The 24,955-nt window shown below is 39.2% G+C and overlaps 1 protein-coding gene across 1 annotated transcript in view; it reads left to right on the plus strand.

The window, feature by feature from the left end:
* ATP6V0A4 (ATPase H+ transporting V0 subunit a4) overlaps positions 1-24,955 on the plus strand; it is a 563,239-nt gene that overhangs the window by 132,034 nt on the left and 406,250 nt on the right. The window contains exon 4 of the mRNA XM_044088210.1: positions 2,481-2,578. Coding sequence (XP_043944145.1) covers positions 2,481-2,578 — 98 coding nt within the window. The remainder of the gene's footprint in view (positions 1-2,480; positions 2,579-24,955) is intronic.

Genomic DNA, 24,955 nt, shown 5'->3' on the forward strand with positions numbered 1-24,955 from the left:
CTGTTAACTTGAATTTGTTCTTTTTAATAAAATCTCTATCCCAAGGAAAAAGAAAAGATAGCATGGAAACCACAGGGTTGAATTGTCTGGGCATTAATAGTCGTTGTGAATTTGTAACATGTACACACTAAGAAAGACTGCCTGCTAAATGTCCTATAGTGCATGCATGTTCCTTAGCTGACATTCCTTGCATGTGGACCACAGCTTGATTGTCAGGTACTTGTAGACAAACTATTTATTTATCTTTTGTTTACCAGACTACTTCCACTAGGTTGCTAGCCTCATTTCAGGGAAGAGAGAAACAGTATTTATACTGGCTAGGGCACTAGAGAAATTCCTTTACTCATTTTTAATAAGTGCTGTGTGTCTTTTACATCCACCTGAGGTATCACAAAGATGGGACCTCTGTTTAGCATGTCATCCAAAGGATGTCATACTGAGGAGTGCAGTATCCCCCTTATTCTGTTCTGTAGTGCCAGTAATGGAACAACCCCACAATCACTTGTGGCAGTTAAAGAACCAACAGACATCTGCTCTTCTAGTACCAAAGGCAGGTATACTCACCTGTTGAGCCACTGACACTGATGCTAGAAATAGCCACATCTCAATCAAAACTCATTTGTGTACATAGTATACAGTATTTATATCAAATTACAGCTACATGAGGAGTTACTTCTGTTAGCACCTTGATGACAGAAATAATGGTCTTTAAAAGTAATAGGTTCATAGGTTCATACTAGGCTAACTACTTTTGTGCACCATTTTAACATTTTAAGCCTAGTCAGTTATCCCAAATGAGTATCAAACGGTGTACCTTATGTTTGTAAGGTGAACACCTTAACCGTTATGTCAACCTAATCCTTAATGTTGGCTTTTGGGACCAAAACTGCACATTTTGTGACACATTCCTCTAGGTAACTATGGTAACGTCTTCAGTTTACTCCAAAGATAGAGTATCTTCTTCCTCTGAAGGTGTCCGCCAATAGTCTTTACAATCCTTCTGCTTTAGAACACGGGATCTGCTCGAAGAGAGACCTTTTTCCTTGATAAGGTAAAACAAATCTGATAAAGGATTTAAAGATTTGCCTGCATTTTTGTCATTGGTATTAATTAATTTTTTGTTGACCAGGAACCCAAGAGTGCTCCCATTAATGTAGCATAAAATGAACAATAACAAAACCACATCATAATAAGATTATGTAACATACATATGACTGATACAAATTATATAACGATATCTGCATATGTGTTGGTCATGGAAGCAAAACAGTGATATGGAGGGTAAAGCCCTGGCTATGACCCAAACAACTCAAGTTTGAATAGAGACTTGGGTGCTGGATGTCATCTCACTCATCCTGGATGAAAGGAGTTATGGTCCATTTGACTGCCCATACCATTACAACCAAGAATCAGAGACATGGGCTTGGCACTATCAAGCTAGTGATGGTAGTTCTCACTGTATGTGAGTGGGAACATGAATGAATGGGGGGGTGTAGTAGGCCCTCATTACAACATGGATGCTCATGTTAGCCAATGGGAAGGTTAGAGACAAAATAGAAAATGCCCCATAGTTAACCTCCCCAGCCTGGAGATAATTAGGATCTATCCTAAAATACATATGGTCCCTGTTTGGATGGTAAAGTCAGAGCCTTAGGCCTTTGGTATTAAGACTATCTTCCCTTGTCAGCAGTCTGAAAATGGGCCACAGACAGAGGCCCAAACTCCTGCATAGCTGCTTGGATGATGGCACTTCTACATTTAGTATGAATTGTTTCAAGACCCATTGTAAGAGGATTGATAATTGGCTGGCAGAGAAGAAAAGTGAGCTAGAAAAAGAATATATACAAGCCAGGGAGTACTTTATAATACTATATTAACAGATAGGATGCATGTCTGTAAAGGTGGATATATTGTCTTCATAACATAGTTTACTCCTGGCTGAAAGACGCACTGTAGTTCACGTATATGGAGTATTTAAGTCCTAGATAGTAAGTAGGAGATGTTTTTAAATAATAAATTGATGGCTTTGCTGCTATCACTTACTGCATTGGAAGGTAATCTGCATTGGAGAGACAAATGAGTGTTAATTAAGTGACAGTTTGGATAAAGAGATGAGTTTATGCAGAACTCATTAGCGGCTTCCTTGAAAGGGATTTGGCTGGTAACGTGTCTAGTTTAATATGGATGACTCACATGTGGGCATATAGAGAGGGTACAACAAATGGCCTTGCTTATTCTTGCTAATGTGTGCTATATTCTGCTTAATGTCAATCCATTTAACTGATATATTAACCCCCCTGCTTACAGCACTTGTGAAATATATGAGACTGGTAGTCATCCATGGGTATTCCTAGTAAGGTAAAACAAGCCGAAAATGTATGTCTGCCCAACAACTGATGATTAAAATGGTTGGGGAGTTTGGGACAGAAGGGGTTTCATACCTGTGGTAATTTTTTTGTGTGTGTATCTGTGTCTTTCAGAGTTTTTGCAAAATGAAATTGAAACTGATGGGATTGTGATCCAGAAATGTGACGATAACCAGAAAGCCCCTGTTCCTCGAGATATGATCGATCTGGAGGTATGAAATAATGTTAGGGTACTAAAGGTATTGACAGGATGTTCGGCTAGATATAATATTCCATTCCAAGAAGCATGTTGTATTGTTACCGTTGTGTATTACTTGTGTAATTATAGTTACAGAAATAAAATTATAGTGACTCACTGCACCACACGTGAATAAGGGAGGGAGAGATAAAAGCGGGCAGCAGGAGGTTTCTTCTACAGATGATATCTATTGAGAAATTACTGCTAGGATTTGCAGCTGGACATGACTTCATTTGTAGAAATGGACACTTATTAAGTTGTATATCATGGAGCTCAGAACATTTTCCAGTGAGAAACCAAAATGGCTGCACTCGTTTCCAATTACTTTTATTATTCTACTTCAGTACACATTTTCCTGTGCTACAGGCATCTATTGTGATCTTTGCAGGTGTATTTAAGGTAAAAAGTATTGTAGCAATTGCTGTAGTGGTCATTACTAACATGAAGTAGGTGTACATTCACAGTCATTAATACTGCATTATTTTATGAATTAGGCGAACACTGACAGTCATTAATCCCTATGATATTTTAAGTTGGGTGAACATTTACAGTCATTTGTACATTCACAGTCATTAATCCCTGTGTTGTTTTATGTGTATCAGGCACCAAAATTGCAGCAGGTTTCACTCAAATGAGATATATCATCCTACAGTGCGACCCCATGGAAGGTTGTTTTAGTAGTTTAGTTTGGGAAGGTATTCCTCAGACTTTTATCATCAGAAGTATATATTATGTGGGCACTGGAATTCTGTCTTAGGACTGTCAGGCATACAAAGGTACATGAGCTGTGTTTGTTTGTTGCAAAGCTGAAACACCATTCTGGGGTGGTGCTTCATTATAATGGTAGCAAGAGCAAAAACAAGCAAACAAAAAAACTGGACTGGTAACAGATGGGGTTCAAAGCTATACAAACTTTAGGGCTACATGCCTCTTCCTGGACTTTGAATGTAAAAATATTAAATTGAATGTCTTATGAATAATATTAACATACAATGGTAAGAAAAACTAATTAAAATTGTTGCTGTGCCATTCAATAAGCTCACAGATAAATGGTTTCTCATAGCACTATAGTGTAGCTAGATAATAACATTTTCAGTAATATAGAACAAAGTAGGAGATATATGAGCTTGAAGAAAGTAAACTCAAAGCAGTACAATAACGAGATGCTTTAATGGAAAAGAATAAAGGCTACGCTTCATCTGATGAAGCGTAGCCTTGCACTACGCGAAAGCGCTTATTCTTTTTCCATTAAAGTGCATCTCGTTTTGTAAGCTGCTTTGAGTTTGGACTTTTTAACAGAGAAGCTGATATATCGTGTTGGTGTCTCCTACTTTTGTTTCTATATTGCATCTTTTCACGTTTTGGTGAGAGGCACCTTCAGCTAGAGTTGTGGTCTTGGTTTTGCATTTCAAAATAATAATAATAATAATTAATACTTGTTTTAAGGCTGAATGACATTTCAGTAACCTTCCTTGCATTTCCATTCCATTGCACATCTGTCAGCTACACTTTACAGTAAATAAATAAATTTAAAAAAGATCACTGGTAAAGTATGAACGTAAAATGAGACTGTTTTCAAGGTTATGTGCCATGTATGAAACGCCCATTTGTGTAAGACACACTTACTGCTCAGTATATCTTTGAGGAGAGGTAGTAGCAGTAAATTATTACACCTTGGTTTGCCCACATTCTGATTTCCCTCAGTCTGTCTGGTTTTCTAAAGCTACTCCTTTATCCTGCAGAAGATGATACTATTATAGCAGCTGTGAAGGTACTGATGCAGGTGGCACATATAAAGCTTTGTATGCACTCATTGTTATGCACTCTTTTCAGTTCTTCAATCTGGAAGACTTGCAACTAGAGTGTATACATCACAGACAAAGCTTCAGTGCTGAGAAAAATGAAGTAAATGCAGAACAAACCATACACTAAGAAATATGTATACTTTCACAAACATTAAGAAAAGTAGCTGTGCAATGGGAGGGAAGTTTTACTGTTGTGATGACCTCTCCATGAAAATTTACTGTTCTGTACATTATCTTAAAAACTGTACTGTCTTCTTTTGAGATATTAAGCTATAATAATAAATCATTACATTTCAGTAGATTACCAGTCAGTATTCTGTTACCTAGAGAAGACTCACAGTAAGACCCCTTATAGTTACCCATAGAAGGCAGACAGTTACAGGATCACCTATAGCACAGCCATGCCAAAAACCTGTCGTGCCTCTTGATTTGGATTTTGACTTATGTTATTTGGAGAAAGTATGAGCAATAGTCCATACTGCAACTTATAATATATTTTGTGCGGATAAAATACTAAAATAAGCTGCAGAGGTAGCTGTTACTTTAGCTTAACAATGCATCACAGAGGTTTGTTGTATTTATCATAATAAAAGGCAATTCAAAGTGCTTTGACAAAGTTTATTTGAAAGTGGCAGACATTGTGTTCTGTTTTAAATGAACCAAAAAGTTAATCTATTTTCCTGAAAGGCTTGAGTTTTCTTGGTGTCATATATTAGTAGTGTGTGCACATCCAGTGTGCTTAACAGGAATTCTCCTACAATTTGATACTTTGGATAGAAGACTTAAAGAAAGGCAGGCTAGATGAGAGAAACAGAGCTGACCTTTTCCATGAAGGCATGATTACTCCTTTTATTTGTTTTATTTAGTATTTTTTGACTGGGTAGGTGGTCTGGACTTTTGACCCTCTTCAACAACAGCCCAGGCCCCGTGCAGAGCTAAATAAAGTAAACAGAAGATATGTACACTACAAGAGCATATACTACAGAGCATATAACCCAAAGGGCAGACAGACTTAAGTAAAATGAGGATGAAACATTACACGTGAGCATTATGACAAGAGATTTTTCATCAAGTGATACAATTTATGTACAGCATTAATAGTTGGAGACATTAATGTGGCAAATTTGTAGGCAGTTTATCCATTGTCACTATAGCATTTGCAACGGTATTTCTCCATAAGATGCTTTTTTAGAGTCTTTTTGAAATCCCTTAGTTTAGATAATGATTTGTTTTCACTAGGTAAATAATTCCAGATGGCAAGTCCTAACTGATAAAAAAACGTTTTCTCTTATTCTACTTTTGAAAGGTGGTCTGACCAATGACAATGTAATATCATTATGCTGACTGTTTCTTGGAGACTAGATTTGTTCCCTGAACATTAATTTATTTCTAAGCTGTGAGCAGTAGCCCAGTTTTAGTAATTTAAAGAGGAGGCCATTGAGGAGATATGAAGCCCTGTCAGGTACAGGTAACCAATGTAGCTGATTAATGAGGTTGCAGTAGTGGGTTTGTGGATTTGCCAAGAAGGCAAATCAGATAATTTTGTTTTCTGTAATTTGAACTCTTTTTTGTAATGTAATATGAATGTAGCGATAATAGGGGAAGACCATATTCAAGTTAGGGTAGATGAACATTCTTAGCGATTGCTGTCTTGATTGCGGGTGATAGTAAATGAGATAACTTTTAGCTTATGTTGGTAAAGAACTTACTTGTAATGTTGTTTGTATGAACTGTGAAAGAGATTTATCAATCAGTTTTATCTGAACTGAGTAGAGGCTTATTGGTATATGTCCAATAGAAAAAATTATTGAAATTTGTTTGTAGTTGCAGGTATAATGGGGATTTATTAGTTGCCAAGAGTAATATATCATCTGTATAAGGAAGGAGATTAAGAGCTGGTAGGTCATTAATGATAATGTTGGCAAACACATACAAGTAAAATATCTTTTAATATGTTAAGTTATATTTAATTGTTACAACATGTTACAACATTCTATGTATAAAAATTTTTTATATATATCACTGAAGTTAGCACTCCTTTTATAAGAATGTTCGACATTTATTTTTTAATATCTATTCTCTAAAAAATATATGTATGGCAATTAGTATGTTGGTACACACTCTGAATTTGTTTACATCTGTTTGATCAGAGACTAGAGTCCTAGTGGAAGAAAGCTTTAAGGCGATGACTACATAATGACTCTAACTGACTTATTTAATATCCTAAGAAATCTTAATATTGCTAGGAAGTTTGTACCTATATCTATGAATTTATGATTTGTAAAGGAAATGCATGTCACTGTGTTGCCTATACCTATTCAGATAGATCAATATGTTTTATTTATGTATATATATTTATGTTTATCTATGTATTTTGCATTTTCAAATAACTATACATTTTTCATATATTTATACACCATATATTCTTGTTCATATTTATATATATATATACATATATACACTTTTTTATATACATACTTTTTAAATATAACACTCATATTTAAATACATGGACTTGTTTTAACTAAAATTCAGTTAGGGACTCCTTAGCCATACACACAATCATACCCTAATAACCTCAATATTAATATCAGGAAATTTGAATTATGCATTTGTATATAGATTACTATGTTCATGCATTTGTTTTTTACAACTAAATTAGTCCTAGACAGTCTATTGTCAGCTATTAGGACAATATGAGCACATTTGATCTGTATAAAATGCTGTTTCCCTTTTAAGTTAGTAATTGTTTTTAATTTGATTAATTGATATCCTTATATAATGGAGGATCTTTTTTATGCATTTATTAAAGTGACCTGAGGAAGCTACATCTAGCGAAAGCGCTTGTCCGTTGCAATAAATTGGTTTGTGAACTATAATATTGTACGCTTTATTTGGATTTTTATTTTTTGGATTTCTATTTTAGAGTTTATCCAGAGCGACATTATTTTGGACTTTATTACACTATCCAGCTTCACCCCTTCCGTAACCTGACTTTGCACAATAATTAATACTTGTTTTAAGGCTGAATGACATTTCAGTAACCTTCTTTGCATTTCCATTCCATTGCACATCTGTCAGCTACACTTTACAGTAAATAAATAAATTAAAAAAAGATCACTGGTAAAGTATGAATGTAAAATGAGACTGTTTTCAAGGTTATGTGCCATGTATGAAACACCCATTTGTGTAAGACACTTACCGTACCAGTATATCTTTGAGGAGAGGTAGTAGCAGTAAATTATTACACCTTGATTTGCCCACATTCTGATTTCCCTCAGTCTGTCTGGTTTTCTAAAGCTACTCCTTTATCCTGCAGAAGATGATACTATTATAGCAGCTGTGAAGGTACTGATGCAGGTGGCACATATAAAGCTTGCATTGTTATGCACTCATTGTTATGCACTCTTTTCAGTTCTTCAATCTGGAAGACTTGCAACTAGAGTGTATACATCACAGACAAAGCTTCAGTGCTGAGACAAAAATGAAGTAAATGCAGAACAAACCATACACTAAGAAATATGTATACTTTCACAAACATTAAGAAAAGTAGCTGTGCAATGGGAGGGAAGCTTTACTGTTGTGGTGACCTCTCTATGAAAATTTACTGTTCTGGACATTATCTTAAAAACTGTACTGTCTTCTTTTGAGATATTAAGCTATAATAATAAATCATTACATTTCAGTAGATTACCAGTCAGTATTCTATTACCTATAGAAGACTGACAGTAAGATCCCTTACTCATAGAAGGCAGACAGTTACAGGATCCCCTATAGCACAGCCATGCCAAAACCCTGTTGTGTTTCTTGATTTGGATTTTGACTTATGTTATTTGGAGAAAGTTTAAGCAATAGTCCATACTGCAACTTATAATATATTTTGTGTGGATAAAATACTAAAATAAGCTGTAGAGGTAACTGTTACTTTAGCTTAACAATGCATCACAGAGGTTTGTTGTATTTATCATAATAAAAGGCAATCCAAAGTGCTTTGACAAAGTTTATTTGGAAGTGGCAGACATTGACTTCTGTTTTAAATGAACCAAAAAGTTAAAAGACTGAGTTTTCTTGGGGTCATAGCTTAGTAGTGTGTGCACATCCAGTGTGCTTAACAGGAGTCCTCCTACAATTTGATACTTTGGATAGAAGACTTAGACATCACTTTCAGTAAGAATAACAACATATTAAATAGTAAACTATATAGAAAAGAAAATTACTCCAATTCTCTACTACACTTCACTAGTTGGCACCCCCACCACCAATTCAAGAGCATAATAAAAGGACAGATGGTGAGGGCTTCACGACTAGTGAGTGATGACATTGAATTTGGGAGAGAATTGTTTAAACTTATAGGAATGTTTCTAGAAAGGGGGTACCCATTAAATCTGTTATTGAAAGTGAGGACAGAAATTATAAATAAAAGAAATACAAATTTTCTGCCTATTCTTAAGAAGAGATTGGATATAAATGCAATAGTAATAAAATCTGATGAAAGGAAAACAGATGTGATGGTTTTAAGTTATAATTGGGTGACACCATGACTGCTTAGAATATTGACAGAAAAGTGGGTTACTTGCCTTGAAGGGGAAACAAAAGCCCTTTTTAGGAGCAAAACCAAAGATAACATAGAGAAGAAGGAAAAATATAAAAGAATGGCTGGACAGAAATGAAAATAGAACAACAAAAAATATTTCTAGAATGGCAAAATGTGGAACCTGTAGATATTGTAGATATATAAATGATGGGCCATATGTGGTGATAAGCTCCTATGAAGCAACCATTGCATGCCCAGGAAAATGCAATTGCAATACATCAAAATTAGTATATGTGGCAACTTGTGTATCATGCAAAGCATTTTATGTTGGAAAAACAAACCGGAGGCTAAGAGATCGAATAGCTGAGCATTTAAGAGCAATTAGTAAAGAAAATAAATTTAATGCTTTATTTCTTCATAGTAAAAAATGTACTAACTTTAAAAAGTTCATTTTTTTATAATGGATAGAGTTTTTACAGATGGTAGGGGAGGGGATATAGAAAAAGAAGTAGAAGTAAAAGAAATGAAATGGCATATGTGTTTAAATGCTCAAAATTCAACAGGATTGAATGACAACATTTCCCTTAAACCATTACTTAAACAAAGGGCAAATGTAATAAAATAGATTTATGGTGAATTTGTGAGGCATACATGCAAGTATTTATACATGTATTTTATAAAAAGTATTATAATTATGATAATATGTATGATTTTTATATATAATATTTGGTAAAAGTATTTAAATTACAGGAAATTATGTAATTAATTACGTGTGTGAAATGATTGGATGCTGCTTCTTTTTAAATAGTAAGGAACTGATACCAAAATGATTCTGATGATGCTATATGAATTTAGCGAAAGCGCTTAGTCTTTTTTGGTGGTGTTTAATAAATTTTGCATCTTACCTATGTGGTTGGATTTTTTATTTTTATTTTTTATCAGTGTTGGTGTTTTACACTATTCAGTTAAATTGTCTTCTGTTTTAAATGAACCAAAAAGTTAATCTGTTTTCCTGAAAGACTGAGTTTTTTTGGTGTCATATCTTAGTAGTGTGTGCACATCCAGTGTGCTTAACAGGAGTCCTCCTACAATTTGATTCTTTGGATAGAAGACTTAAAGAAAGGCAGACTAGATGAGAGAAACAGAGCCGACCTTTTCCATGAAGGCATGATTATTCCTTTTATTTATTTTATTTAGTATTTGTTGACTGGGTAGGTGGTCTGGACCTTTTGACCCTCTTCAGTAACAGCCCAGGCCCTGTGAAGAGCTAAAGAAAATAAACAGAAGATATGTACACTACAAGAGCATATACTACAGAGCATATAACCCAAAGGGCAGACAGACTTGTAAAATGAGGATACATTACACGTGAGCATTATGACAAGAGATTTTTCATCATCAAGTGATACAATTTATGTACAGCATTAATAGCTGGAGACATTAATGTGGCAAATTTGTAGGAAGTTTATCTATTGTCACTATAGCATTTGCAATTATAGGTTCATAGGTTCATAGGTTCATACTAGGCTATCTGCCCTAGGGCATTTATAAGCCTAGCCAGAATGTGTTTGGCTTTCGCCACCCATTTTAAATTTATTTTGCTATGCCCTTTTTCGAGGTTAGTATACTGTGCCTCTGTCTAACAGTGACACAGAAGTGATACCCGGGGTAAACCTACGATCTCCCATCCACTCATCAAGATTCCTCTTGAAGAGAGTCAATGAGGGACTCTGCCTAACCTGGACTGGGATTTTATTCCAGAGTGAAGGGAGCCTCTGGGTTATGAATCTGTCCCTCCAGCATGTCCTATTTATTTCAGTGCTGAGGTTCAAGTCTCTCGAGCCATGTAGCTCGATGGGATTTGGATTTTCTGAGGTGCAGCATGTCCATTAATTCTGGGTTGGACATGGCTTTATACGTTAGGCACAGATCGCCTCTGAACAGGCGGTATGCCACTGAGTAGAGCTGGAGTTTCTTTAACCGGGCAGCATATGGCATCTGTTTGAGCCCTTTGATCCTCTTGGTGAGGTACTTTTGGGGTCTTTCCAGTTGCTGCAGGTGTCTGGTAAGGTACATCCCAAAAGGGGCATTGTACTCAATTATGGGCCTGATGAGGGATGAGTAAAGAGGCACGATGACGTCCCCTGATCTAGATGTGAATCCCTTCATGATTAGGTGGGCTATATAAAATGTTTTTCTAACCACTTTGGCCACGTGGTTGTCAAATGAGAGATTGCTATCAACTTGGGTCCCCAGGTCCCTAATTACTTCTTCTGTACTTAATGGATTACCACCTATGTGGTAATTTGTGGGCACTTTGTTTTTGCCAAAGGGATGACTATACACTTTTGGCATTTAGCTTGAGGCCATGGCTCTGGCACCAGTTGTCTGTTTCTATGAGGCCCTTTTGGAGGATGCTTGTGTCGGCTGGAGAGTCGATTATGGCGCCCAGTTTGCAGTCATCTGCGAACTTGGTCAGCCACAGTCCTTCCGTGTTGGCCTGTACCTCCGAGAAATATATACCGAACAAGAGAGGTCCCAGGACTGTGCCTTGTGGGACACCACTTGTAACTGGTTTGGAGTCTGACATGGCTCCAGCAATTCTAACCATGTGGGTTCTGTCCTTGAGCCAGTTTGCAATCCATCTAGTGACATAGGGGTTTATATTTAAGCTGGTGAGCTTATCTATAATGCCCGAGTGGGGTATTGTATCGAAGGCTTTTGCGAGATCCAGGTAGGCTGTGTGGACCACCTTCCCCTCGTCAATGGCCTTGGTGACTGTTTAAAAGAAATCAACCAGGTTTAAGAGGCAGGATCTGCTCTTAACAAAGCCGAACTGGGTAGGATCCAGTGTTTGTAGGTCCCCAATATCTTTATTTATGAGGTCCATGATGATCCTTTCCATAGCTTTGCAGACCAAGCTAGTCAGGCTTATGGGGCGATAGTTTCCAGGATCCGTTGAGGCACCACCTTTATGGAGAGGGACCACTGTTGCTGTACGCCACTCTTTGGGCACATATCCTGTAGTAAGGCTGAGACTGAACAGTAGTTTTATGTTTGGGTTTAGCTCTTCTTGGAGTTCATGTAGGACGCAGCCGGGACACCGCCTGGTCCCATTGATGCTGTGTTTTTGCTTTGGAGAGGGCGGCTCTTACCTGAGCATCTGAGATGTCAGGGGCAGCACTCTGCTGGGATAGATATTTGCCCTTTGGTGGGAGGCAGGGGAGAGGTTTGCTGAACCTGTCAGCTAGGATGTTGGCAATGTCTGTGGGTTCGTGTATTTTTGTCATTTTGGACTAATTCTGAGCATATCTGGGAATTACCACCCAGGTTCCTAACATAACTAAAGAAAGCCTTGTGATTATCCTTAGTGTCCTGTGCAATTTTTCTCTCGAAGCTGGCCTTAGACAATTTTATGTGTGCCCGTAGTTTTTTGCTAATACTGATCAGTGATGCCTTCCCTTTTTGGGATTTTGCTCTATCATTTAGTAGCTTCCTCCTTCTATTGTATAGTTTGTTTATGGCTGGGGTCCACCAGACAGGACGTCTGCCTTTGGAGGATTGGGTCTTGGTTTTATTTGGGATCGCATGATCCATACATTCCTGAAGGTGTTCATAGAATGCATTTATAAAGGATTCTGTGGTCTGGGCCGTATTTTCCACAGGCCCGGGGGCTTTGAAGGATTCCACCTCAGTTTTGAGGAGTGTGAAATTTGCTTTAGAGAAGTTTTTCACTGTGGTTTTCTGGGCAGGGGGTGGGGTTGGGATGTGAATATCCAGTGAGATTAGTTTATGGTCTGATCTTACCAGTGAGGGATACACTTCTGGTCTGGAGCATAGAGTCCCCATGTTGGTGATGATCAGGTCCAGTATGTTTTCCCCTCTTGTGGGAGTGGTAACAAGTTGTTCCATAGCATTTGAGTTTATAAATTCTAGGAACCTTTGAGCTAGGGTGTTGGAGCTAGAGTAATGCTCCCAGTCTATGTTTGGGTAGTTGAAGTCACCCAATATAATGGTGTTTGGAGAGACCTTCATATTTTCCAGTGTTCTCAGGAAGGCTGAGTGGGGTTCCTGGGTTTGTGAGGGTGGTCTGTAGCAGGCTATAAACTGGAAGGCAGTTTTACACACTGTTAGTTGTACATGGATAGTCTCTGATGCTTCGTGCTTTGCCACCAACCTGGAGTTGTGGGTATCTTTGATGAATATCAATACTCCCCCTCCTTTTGTGGTTCGGTCCAAGTTTTGGGGCTGAAAAGCATGGTATGAGGTATAACCTGGTAGTGCTGGGGTGCTCTCGGGAGCCCTGAACCAGGTTTCTGTTACTGCACAGATATCGATGTTCTCCATGCTAAGGAGAGTTTCGAGTGTGTGCATCTTGAGGTTTAGACTTCTGGCATTGAGTAGCATTACTCTTAGTTTCTTATCCCTTGTGATACCTATGGAGGTGGGTTTGTCTTTTGTGCCTTGCCTAAAAAAGGCACTATGGGGTAGCAAGAGCCTTTGCCAATATCCGAAAGCCCAGGGGTGACAGGTGCAAGCCATCCCTAGGGAAGCATCGTGGCTTGTCGAGCATATCATTCCAAGCTGACAGGCATTGGATCCCCTTTGAATGACACCAGTACTTAAGCCAATTGTTGAAATTGATCATCTTGTCTTCATACTGTGGCATCATTCTTGGTGAGGGTAAGATGCTACTCAATGTCAGGGTCATACCGGCCTGGGCTACATGCTCAGAGAACTCCTTTATGTCTCTTTTCATGTAGTCCAGGGAGGTACGTCTCAGGTCATTCACACCAGCATGGACAATGACTGAGTCATATTTGTACTTGCCTTGGAGTGACCTGAGTGCTTGTGTTATGTGGCGGATCCTAGCTCCCGACAGGCTGCTCACTGTGACCCTCTCCTTGTTCAGCCTGGTGAGTGGGACGTCAGTGTGCCTGACGATAGAGTCACCTATTACAAGTGTATCAGGTGTGTTGTTTAGTCTTAAGGGCTGTGACTGTTCGGCGCACTGGCTTTGTGAGATATGTGTTGCACGTGTTTTGTTTTGGGGTAGCGGCTGCTTGGGTGTCTGATTTGGAGGTCTCTGCTGCTTCGGCAGATCTTTATTTAGAGCCTCCGAGTATGTTTTTGTGTGATTATGTGTTTGGTTTGCTGTCGTGGTAGGTCTATGTGAGACAGGAATTGTAGTGAGTGTGGTTTCCTTCTCCTCCTGACTGGTTATGCCAGTATTGAGTTGAGCGAGCTTACCCTCCAGTTTGGCTATATGGTTGCATCTCTCACATGTGTTGGAATTTGTTGAGAGGAGGAGAAAGATGCTTTTTTAGAGTCTTTTTGAAATCCCTTAGATTAGATAATGATTTGTTTTCACTAGGTAAATAATTCCAGATGGCAAGTCCTAGTTGATAAAAAAAAAACTGTTCTCTTATTCTACTTTTGAAAGGTGGTCTGACCAATGACAATTTAATATCATTATGCTGACTCTTTCTTGGAGACTAGATTTGTTCCCTGAACATTAATTTATTTCTAAGCTGTGAGCAGTAGCCCGGTTTTAATAATTTAAAGAGGAGGCCATTGAGGAGATATGAAGCCCTGTCAGGTACAGGTAGCCAATGTAGCTGATTAATGAGGTTGCAGTGGTGGGTTTGTGGATTTGCCAAGAGGGCAAATCAGAGAATTTTGTTTTCTGTAATTTGAACTCTTTGTGTAATGTAATATGAATGTAGTGATAATAGGGGAAGACCATATTCAAGTTAGGTAGATGAACATTCTTAGTGATTGCTGTCTTGATTCCAGGTGATAGTAAATGAGATAACGTTTAGCTTATGGTGGTAAAGAACTTACTTGTAATGTTGTTTGTATGAACTGTGGAAGAGATTTATCAATCAGTTTTAGCTGAACTGAGTAGAGGCTTATTGGTATATGTCCAACAGAAAAGTTTATTGAAATTTGTTTGTAGTAGTTGGTATAATGGGGATTTATTGGTTGCCAAGAGTAATATATCATCTGTATAAGGAAGGAGATTAAGAGCTGGTAGGTCATTAATGATAATGTTGGCAAACACATACAAGTGGACCCAGGACTGATCCTTGTGGAAATCCAGCAGCAAATAGGTCAGTTGTGGAATATATTAGCCATAATCTATGATTGTGTGTGAGAATATTAGGATTTACCAATTGCTGGCATGATTTGATCATGAGGGTGAAGCCTGAGTAATTAAACAAAGGCAACCCTGGGTAAATCCTGATATACTCACACATAAGAGTGGATTTTTGCTATTATACAATGACATTATTTAAGAAAGAAATTGATTAGCCTTCTTAACTAATGTCTTTGTATAAAGGCATTTCAGTCTTCCGAGTTGTCTTCTGTATGCTGATGTACTATGCTTGCATATGGGCCATGTGCTCCCATACTTGCGCAGTTCAGCAGCAGTGTAGTGCAGGAAAAGCAACGGAAAAAAAACAATCTCTGTTGATATTTTTTAACTGGATATTATGAGAGATACCACAAAAATACAAGGAAAATCAGGTATGTTTCTATTTCTTTAGTTTTGCATGAAGATACCCGATTTTTCTTATATTTAACACTGTCCCTCAGCATATGCCAATGGTAAGTCTGGCTGCTCAATGATATTTCAATGGCTGGACTTCTTTCTATTAGTATAAGCTCAATTTACAACAGGTACACAGGTTGGGCTGTCCAATCAGCATGCTCATTTTCAAAAAGTAATGAGTCTTTATTGTACAATGGATGTTGGCACAGATTTAAAAGGTTATGTCACAAAGGTAATTTTAAACCATGTTATGGTGTTGGGGCCAAAGTTAAACCTTTTGAACTTTTGCAATAATAATTTATGGTTGACCATCTTGAAAGCTTGAGTCATGTCAATAAATGATCCAGCTGTAATCAGTGTCTCATTCATGTTACTATAGATACTGCTAATGGCAAAATATAGGGCTGTAGAGGTGCCCTAGGCATTTTGAACTCCATGCTATCAGTCTGCAAGTAAGCCATATATGTTAATGTGTTTAAGTTACTGTAAATAAGCATTTCAAATGTTTTTGTGATAAGGAAGAGAGTCTTTAATGATACTGTTTCTATCTGAAATACTCTAACTAGTTTCACATTAGAAGTTACAGATCTGAAATATTTTTGCCCAGTTATTTCACCTAGGAAAACAATTTCTAGGAATGTCTACTGAATCATTTGGTTCATAAGGAGGCAAAGCTAACTCTTACAACATGGAATTCGAATCTTAAGAAGGACAATTAATGTTCTTGGAGATTTTAAATATAAGAAAACATTTTAGAAAACCATCACTAGATGGGTTTGCTGCAATCTGAAGACAAAATAGAACACAAACAGGTATTTATTAATTCATTTATTTAAATGGGTTAACCAGGGTAAGGCTCTGATCCATATGGATCATTGTCTGGCCAGACTGGAGAGTGCATACAAAATGGTAGCATAACAATAAGTCAAAGGACATTGTAAATAACATAAAAAATAGATATGTTAGCTAAAACACTAATGTTCAATAAGTGACATAGCTAAACGGTTGCAGTATTCCTGGCATATTGGTTGTCACTGTTGACTTAGGTTGTATGTCTGACTCATGACTTCAGCTCATATGCATTGGGGTAAATAGGCAGACAAGCAAGGATCCTCAGACTTTCTCCAAGCCAACAGCCTGAAGACTACTGACAGAAGAAGATTGGTCAGCTAGGAGGGGTGTAGCTCAAATAGGTAAGCAAACTCTCCCATTCCCATGTAAAAGAGCAGAGGTTAAAGTAAAGAGGATGAAGAAAAGGAAAGACAAAATGAGGTAGAGAAGAAGGAATGGAGGGTGGGACTGAATACTGCTACAGTGATCAGTAGGACATCTACTGTTATGGTAAGTTCTTCCACAACTGCATTATGTCTTGACTGAAATCACTGTTGCAGTTCTCCTGACATATGGGCAATTCCCAGAGCTGAAGGAGGAAGGAAGTATGGTTGGCTACTGAGCAGAAGAGTTGTCCAGCAGTCTGGACAGGAATGATCTTGCAAAGGCTGCACTAGACCTGGTTAAAGCAACAGTTTTGTAGTGCTTAGTAAATGCCTGTACAGAGAACCAAGTGGCTGTCTCCAAAATAGGCCTAGTGAAAACTCCCTGAGGAAGCCACTGCCCTAGTGCAATGTGCCTTTGGGCAGCAAGACATGGACTTACTGTAGTGAGAGTAGCAGAAAGAGATAGCCTTACAGATCCAAGCTGCAGTAGTTTGTTTGATGACAGACTGACCCAGCTTAGAGCTCATAAAAGATACAAACAGCTGGTCAGTCTTTCTGAAGGATTTAGTTTTGTGCAGACAAAATCTGAGTTGACAGTGAATGTTCAGAGGGTATAAAATCCTTTCTCCTCTGTTTTGCGGATTGGGAAAGAAAGTGGAACAGCTCCTTCACTACCTTAGAACTGAAGGATGGATTAATCTTTACCCTATGGGGAGTTTTATGCATTCAGAGAATTTGTAATAACTGGGCAAATTTTTTGGTGGAATCTAATCGAACTTTTGATATGTTTATTAGTAGGGATTATGAACAACATGTAGTTGAGAGGGCTTTAAAAAGGGTAGTTTCACAGACAACTAGTGATATTCGTTCGAGGGTTTATCCAAAATATACTAAATACCCTAATAATAGTAAAAATATGGATGATAAAGTATATTTTGTATCCACATATAATAGTCTTAGTGGTGATATATAAGTACAATATTGAAGAACTGTTGGAAATTTTTAATGAGAGATAGTGATTTAACACATAATATTAGTCACTACCTTCTATTTCTTACAAGAGTGGTAGGAATTTAAAATACTTTTTAGTTAAGTCTTTTTATTCCCCCTGAAAATGTAATTAATAAGACTCCCTCAATATTGGGGACATTTCCATGTGGTGGTTGTAGTGTATGCTGTAATGTGGTAACATTTTTTGATGATATAAATGGTGTCCATTTTTATCCTTCAGGAAAATATTCCTTTGTCACTGAAGGCATTATTTATGCCTTAAGGTGCCCCTGTAATTTGTATTATGTAGGGGAGAGTAAGAGAAAGTTTAGAATAAGACTTCAGGAACATATCAGGGACATCAAGAAAAAAAATGAAAGTAATATTGCTATGCATTTTAAAGAAAACATAACAGTGATTTCTCTCTATTACAGAGTTGTATTCTTGAACAACTTTCTGTGCAGTTTGGAGAAATGTGTGTTTTAAAGGACAAATTATTATATAAAGAATCTATCTACATTTTAAAGTTCAATACATTGTTGCCTTTACGTTTGAATTCTGAAGTTAATTGGAAATATTTATTGATTAATTGATTGATTAATTGTTAATGGAAGTGACTATATAAGAGGTTTTGTATTTGATGTATTTGTATTACTTCTGGAAGGCTGTGTGTCGAAGCGCTAGAGTGTTTAATCTGTTTTTTGCATTTAATTTTAATTCCTTGGACAGTTGTGGATTTATGAAGGATGGATTAGCCTTGACAGTCACCCTGTCCTTGTGAAAAATAAGAAAAGGGGGGATGACCATGAGAACCTGTAACTCAAAAACTCTTCTAACAGAGGTGAGAGCCAAAGGAAGGATACTTTTCCAAGTAAAAAAATTTAGAGGAGCAGAAGATGTTTTCCAAGTGCAGAATTTTAGATGAGCAGAAGATGCTGGTTCAAAAGGAGACAGTATAAGTTTTGCAGGACCAAATCATTTTCCTCAAGGAACAGTAAACCTGTCTGGTGGACAGCAGCAAGAAACAAACATTATAATAAAATGAAAAAAATGCTGTCACTGGTGAAATCCTCTAAGGCTAACTTCAAGTCCTAATTGGCCACATACACTAAGGACAATCACAAGGCCTTCTTCACATACATCAGCAATCTCAAAGGTAACACCCAAATCTGCTCTGAACTGGTGGTTAATAACACCACATACACAAACACCATAGATATAGCCAACCTGCTGGCAGACAGGTTCAGTGAAAACTTCACCCCTCTGTCCTCCCATCAGTAAACCAGGATATCCCCAGTACCTGCTACCTCCCCTCATCACCAGGAAGCAGGTCTTCAATGCCCTCTCAAAGGCAAAAAATACATTCTCCATGAGACCCGATAAAATCCCTGGCTGTATCCTACATGAACTCAGGCATGAGCTCTTAGCTCCATTAGGCACCCTATTCAACCAAAGCCTGAGCAACAGCTTCATCACAGCCGAATGGACGACAGCCACTGTCATCCCTCTACACAAAGGTGGATCATCCACTGACCCAGGCAATTATAGGCCCATCAGCCTAACTAGCCTGATCTGCAAAGCCATGGAATGCATTATCATGGACCTTATAAACGAGGCCATTGGCAGCCTCCAAACTCTTGACCCCACACAGTTAGTTTTTGTCAAAGGGAGATCATGCCTGTTAAACTTAGTTGACTTCTTTGAAACAGTCCTCAAAGCCATGGGTGAGGGGAAGACAATGCACACCTCTTGCCTTGACCCAACCCAAGCCTTCAGCACTATTTCCCACTCAGGCATACTAGATAAACTCTCCCAGCTAAGCATCAACTCATATGTTTCCAGATGGGTAGCTAACTGGCTCACTGACAGAACCCACTCAGTCAAAATAGGGGAAGCCTCCTCCAGTAATAGACCTGCAACAAGCACTGTACCCCAAGGATCGGTCTTAGGGACTTTACTGTTTGGGATATAGTTTTCTGAGGTACAAGCCAAAACCAGTGGTCTATGGCTGACCAATTTGCAGATGACTGCATGCTGGGTGCTATCTTTAATTCCCAAAGTGATGTGAACATCCTCCAAGAGAGCCTTACCCAAATTAATGATTGGTGCCAGAAGCAAGGCCACAAACTGAATGTCAAGAAATGCATCATTATCCCCTTTAGGGAAAATGGTATCCCCACTAATTATCACAATAATAATAGCATACTAAGCACGCAATCAGTCGTGAGGGACTTGGGCACCGACATTTGACCACCACGTCCCCCTTTGTACAGAAGTACAGAAGGGTTTCTACATGGTTCACCTCATAAATAAGGGTATTTTATCCAGGAACAAGGATGTCATAACATCCCTGTGCTCCTCCTTTACTGGATCCATTATAGAGTACAATGCCCCCTTCTGCTTGTACCTTGCCAAGCACATGCAGCAGCTGGAGAGAACACATAGGTTCCTGACCAGGAAAATCCAGGGTCTCAAACACCTATCCTGTACTGATAGGCTAAACGCCTTATCCCTCTACTCAGTCTCACGCAGACTACTTAGAGGTGACCTGTGTCTGTCATAAGAGGCTGACTCAGACCTAGTCCTGATGGAGTTGCTGCATATTTGTAAATCAAACTTCATTCATGCAACCCTCACACAAGGCCTCAACCTGGTCTGTGATATTAATAGAACTTGTTGGCAGGATAGATTTGTGTCCCAAAGACTCCTTCATCTGTGAAATAGACTACCTCTCCATGTTAAGCAGAGTACTTCTCTATCCCTGTTTAAGATGGACCTGGATGACTAAATGGGAAACAGAAAATACACCCTACTCTGAAGAGGTTCTTCAAGTCCTGCAAGAAGCCAGGAGACCCACCTGTGTCCCTGCTGGACAGGGAAAACAGGTGCTGACTTTGTGAGAGCATGGGTGAAATTCTTGGCTAGGCTTATAAGGGTCTCCGGGCCAATAGCCTAGTATCATCCTATGAACCTATGAATCTAGCACAAAATTAAGATCCCAAGGGGGAGAGATGGGTTTCCTTGGTAGGTTAAGATGCACGATTCCCTTGAGGAAAAAGCTTGACTTCTGCCTTAGCCATAAATGGAGAGGTAAGAAGGAGGAAGGCATTGATGGCTAAGAGCTGAGCTTTTATAGAAGAGTAGGACAAACCTGATCAAAGTAGTTTGCAGAGATATTGCAGAACAGCAGGAACCAGTAATAAGAGTGGGTCATGACAATGTTTGCAGCACCAGTAGGAAACCTTTTCCATTTAGCTGTGTGAGATTTTCTAGTAGTGGGTCTCCTGGCTTCTTGCAGGACTTGAAGAACCTCTTCAGAGAAGAAATGTCTTTGAGGGATTAAAATCCTATCATGCATAGGGTCAAGTTGAGAGATGGAAGATTTGGGTGGAGCCCCAATCCATTTTGTTAAGATATTAAGTCCAGTTGCAGAGGTATTTCCTGTAATTTCCCTCTGTCAGGTGAAATAGCAAGGGAAGCCAGTGCTGCCTCAACCAAAGGGGTACCAGTAAAAGAAGATTGGGTGCTTGCATTTATGTAAGCGCAGTCAGAGGAGGAAAAGCACAGATGAGCTTCCCTATTCACACAAAGGAAAAGGCATCTGTCCTCCATGCTGAGGGACAAGGGCCCTGGTGAAGAACTGTGGAAGCTGATGGTTGGTTGCTGACACAAAGAGGTCTATTTGAGGAGTTCTCAACTGAAGGGTGATTATCTGAAAAAGATGTCTATTTACCATCCATTTGTGGTGGTCCCCAGGGAGCAGTTTAGTGAGTGTGCAAGCACATTATCCTGGGAGGGATGGATGTGGCTGTGAGTGTGATGTCCTGATGTCCATCTGGGTGACAAAATTCCATGCCTCCTGTGCTAACATGCACAGTTGGTAAGACCTGTTGCCTCCCTCTTTGTTTATATACCATTTGACTGTAGCATTGTCTGCATACACTGAGTGACCCAGGCTTCCAAAGGTGGGTGAAGACCTGAAAAGGTTGTAAAAGAGCCCTAATTTCCTTCAGCTTGATGTATTCCTTCAGGAAATGAGGTTGGCATTTTTCTGCACTTGATGTGATCCTGTCCATGCCTTTCACTCCTTGTCTGAGGTGTCTGTGTGAACATGTTGAAGTGGAGAAGGTTGTGTGAATAGCATTCCTTGATTGAGGATGACTTGTCTCTTCCACCAAAGCATCTTCTTTGTCAGACAAGGGAGGAGGGGAATCAGAGTGTCCAAGGGGTGACAGTGCTGGAACCACACAGATTTCATTAGACCCATTAGATTTTCCTTATAAGAGTCTGGCTAGAGGGAGCATAGCGATGGTGGCTGCCATTTACCCCAAAGTTATTAATCTCACTTCCTGAGGAATGAGTTGGGGAGGAGAGATTTTGGGAAAAAAATTGGGCAGTCTGTGAACTTTCTCCTGGGGGAGGAAGGTGTGCATTTTCTTTGTGTCCAGTCTGCAGCTCAGTTAAGTGAGTTTCTGTGTACAGGCCATGTGAGATTTTTTTCTAGTTGATAGTGAGATCCAAACCTGTCAGGATTTTGAGAGTAAACTGGAGATGCAGAAGAAGAATTTCTGGAGAGACAGCATGGATCAACAGGTCATCCAGGTAGGAGAAAATCTGGATTCCCTGAGTGTGACAGAAAGCTACTACTGCACTCCCTTGGAGCTGCGGAAAGACCAAAGGACACAGCAGTAAATTGAAAATATGAGTAGCCAGAGGAAAACCTATGGCATCATCTGCAGGAAGGACAAATGGGTATGTGCAAGTAGGCATCCTTCAGAGCTAGTGACACTAAGAAAGCTTTGGTGGAGAATGAAAGGCAGAAGAGTATGAAGATAGAGCACGTTGAAAGATGGTACCTTCAACTAGGTGTTTAAGAGATAAAGGTCTAGGAAGAGTCTCCATTGCCCTTCTTTTCTTGGCACTAGAAACCTCCTCTACTAAAATTCTTTTGCCATGAAGTCTTTTGTAAATTTCTTGATGGTGCCCTGATTCAAGAGGTCTTGAATAATGGAGGTGAGAAAGGACATTTGGTTGTGATGAGGTTGTAGCATGCCTTTCAGCGGGGAATAGTTTCCAAAGATATGACATAACTGTCCATAAGGATAGACAGAACCCACTTTTCTGTGGTAATAGCTTCCCACTGGACCAGGGAGAGTGACAGTCTTTGGAAAAGAGGATTAATGGTGCTGAGGGAAGGGGAAGGGGTGCTGCAGAGGTAGTCACAAGTTTTTGCTTCCAAAGGGAGGCCTTCCCACTCTTGGTTCTCTATGGGTTTTTTCAGAGTACCTTTTCCTACGGGGTTATCTGTTTCTGAGAAGTCCTAGGATCCCTTCTAAAAAAGGAGGTAGATTTAAATAGCTGGTTCCTATGTTAGCTAGGAACTGAGGAGAGTGGGATCTGTCTGCCATCTTCCATAGTTATACCTTTATCTTGGAGAGTATTAAACAGACTGGCAGCCTAAGGACCAAACAGCAAGTCTTTGTCCAAGGGGAGTCTAAACGTTTTGATTTGAAATCCTCAGGTATAGGCTGACTGCAAAGCCATGCATATCTTTGGCTAACCGATCCAGTGGCAGCTGCCCTAGAAGTAGCATTTACAGCATCATAACTTAACTTAATGTTGTGTCTGGCTATTTGAGTGGCCTGGGATAGTAGGCTCTACATTTGTTGCTTTGACTGCGGTGTAGGAGGTCCAACATAACTTTGTTTAAAGAGTGCAGGACAGAGATCAAGTACTTTGTCATTTGAGTCTGGTAGCTAATTATACTAAAAGCAAGGGTAGCAGGGGGTGTGAACCTTCTTTCTCTATCTATCCATAGCCCTAATGTCTTTGTCCACAGGTAGGGTATTAGCACTGGGCAGAAGCTTAGAGGGCTTATTTGAAGAGAAGAGATATTGCAGAGGGCCCGGTCTGCCACTGGATTTTTGTGTAAGCATTTTAGGTCATCAGGCACCTTGTAAAACCTGTCTGGTCTTTTAGAAGCTGGTGGTTGGGAATCTGTTGCAGAAAAGGTGGACTGAAATGCTATCTGGAAATCTTCAAGGACATGAGGGACTGGAGTAGGGGCAGGGGTACCCATTTCTAAGAGGCTGTAGTAACTCTTTTAAACATCAGAGATCTGAGCAGATTGACATTCAAAATATTTCATCATGTTCTGGATAGTCTCCCCAAAGGAAGCTTGCTCAATAGGTGAATACAGAGACAGGAGTCATCTTCACCAGAAGAGATTTGTCCTAGCTAATGTAGCTGAGAAAAATAGTCTAGAGAATGGTCAAAATTATTGTCTTCTTCAGAAGAAGAAGAAGAGGAAACCAAGGCAGGTTTTTGAGGAGTAGCCTGTGGTTGTGGAGACACAAAGGAGAGGATTTCAAAGACATAATAACTTTGAGTAACCCCTGTGAGAAATCTATCTACTCCTCTTCCCTAGTTCTGAGGGATAATCCACATGCCTAGTCTTCCATTCTTTTCTTTTTAGGTGTGATATCCACTTGGATGTGACTTGGAGGTTTGGAACCCTGTCTGACTTCTATTAAGGAGCATGGGATCTCTTCTCTAACCTCTGGTGGGGTCTCTCTAGCAGGCAACTGGGAAGTAAACTGTTATACCATAAGCTCTGGAACCTCAGTGGGTACATTTGAGTCTGATATGTTGGGCTGCAGAGCCATTCTGGGCTTTATTACCTTTTTTTTTCAGAGGAAGAGGGATGTCTGAGGATATTGATTTGGCCATCTTGCACTGGACCAAGCATTTAACACCTTGAATCTCTAGAAAGATGTTTAGAGAGGAAAGCCTTGACCTGAGAGTTTTGGGAATGAATGATTGATGGAGTGAGCAAGATTTGTGACTGTGTTCCAGGCCAGGGCAAAAAAGACACTTGGTGTGCAAGTCCTTGTATGAAATCTGCCTACTGCACTTGCATTTAGCACTCCTAGGTTTATATCTACAAACTTTCAACAAAATAGAGTATGTAAACATGAAGGTTCCCCAGTGGGGTACCTATCCGGATAAATGATCAAAGCAAAAGTATCAATAACCAAACAATAATCAGTCTGACTATGCATGGCCTGCATTCAGGCAGCTGGTAAGGTAGACTGGAGAGTCACACTCATATGGTCATGCGTTAGACTACAACCTCGGGAAGGTAAAGCTTTGGTACCCCAGCCAGACATCAAAGGTGACAACCTATATGTCAGGAATACTGCAACACTGACTTCAGTCAGAACATCAGGATTTATATGCTAGACTAATCT

The sequence above is a fragment of the Protopterus annectens genome, chromosome 11.part0, assembly GCF_019279795.1.
Source record: "Protopterus annectens isolate FY-2018-M chromosome 11.part0, PAN1.0, whole genome shotgun sequence".
Taxonomy (NCBI): Eukaryota; Metazoa; Chordata; order Ceratodontiformes; family Protopteridae; genus Protopterus; species Protopterus annectens.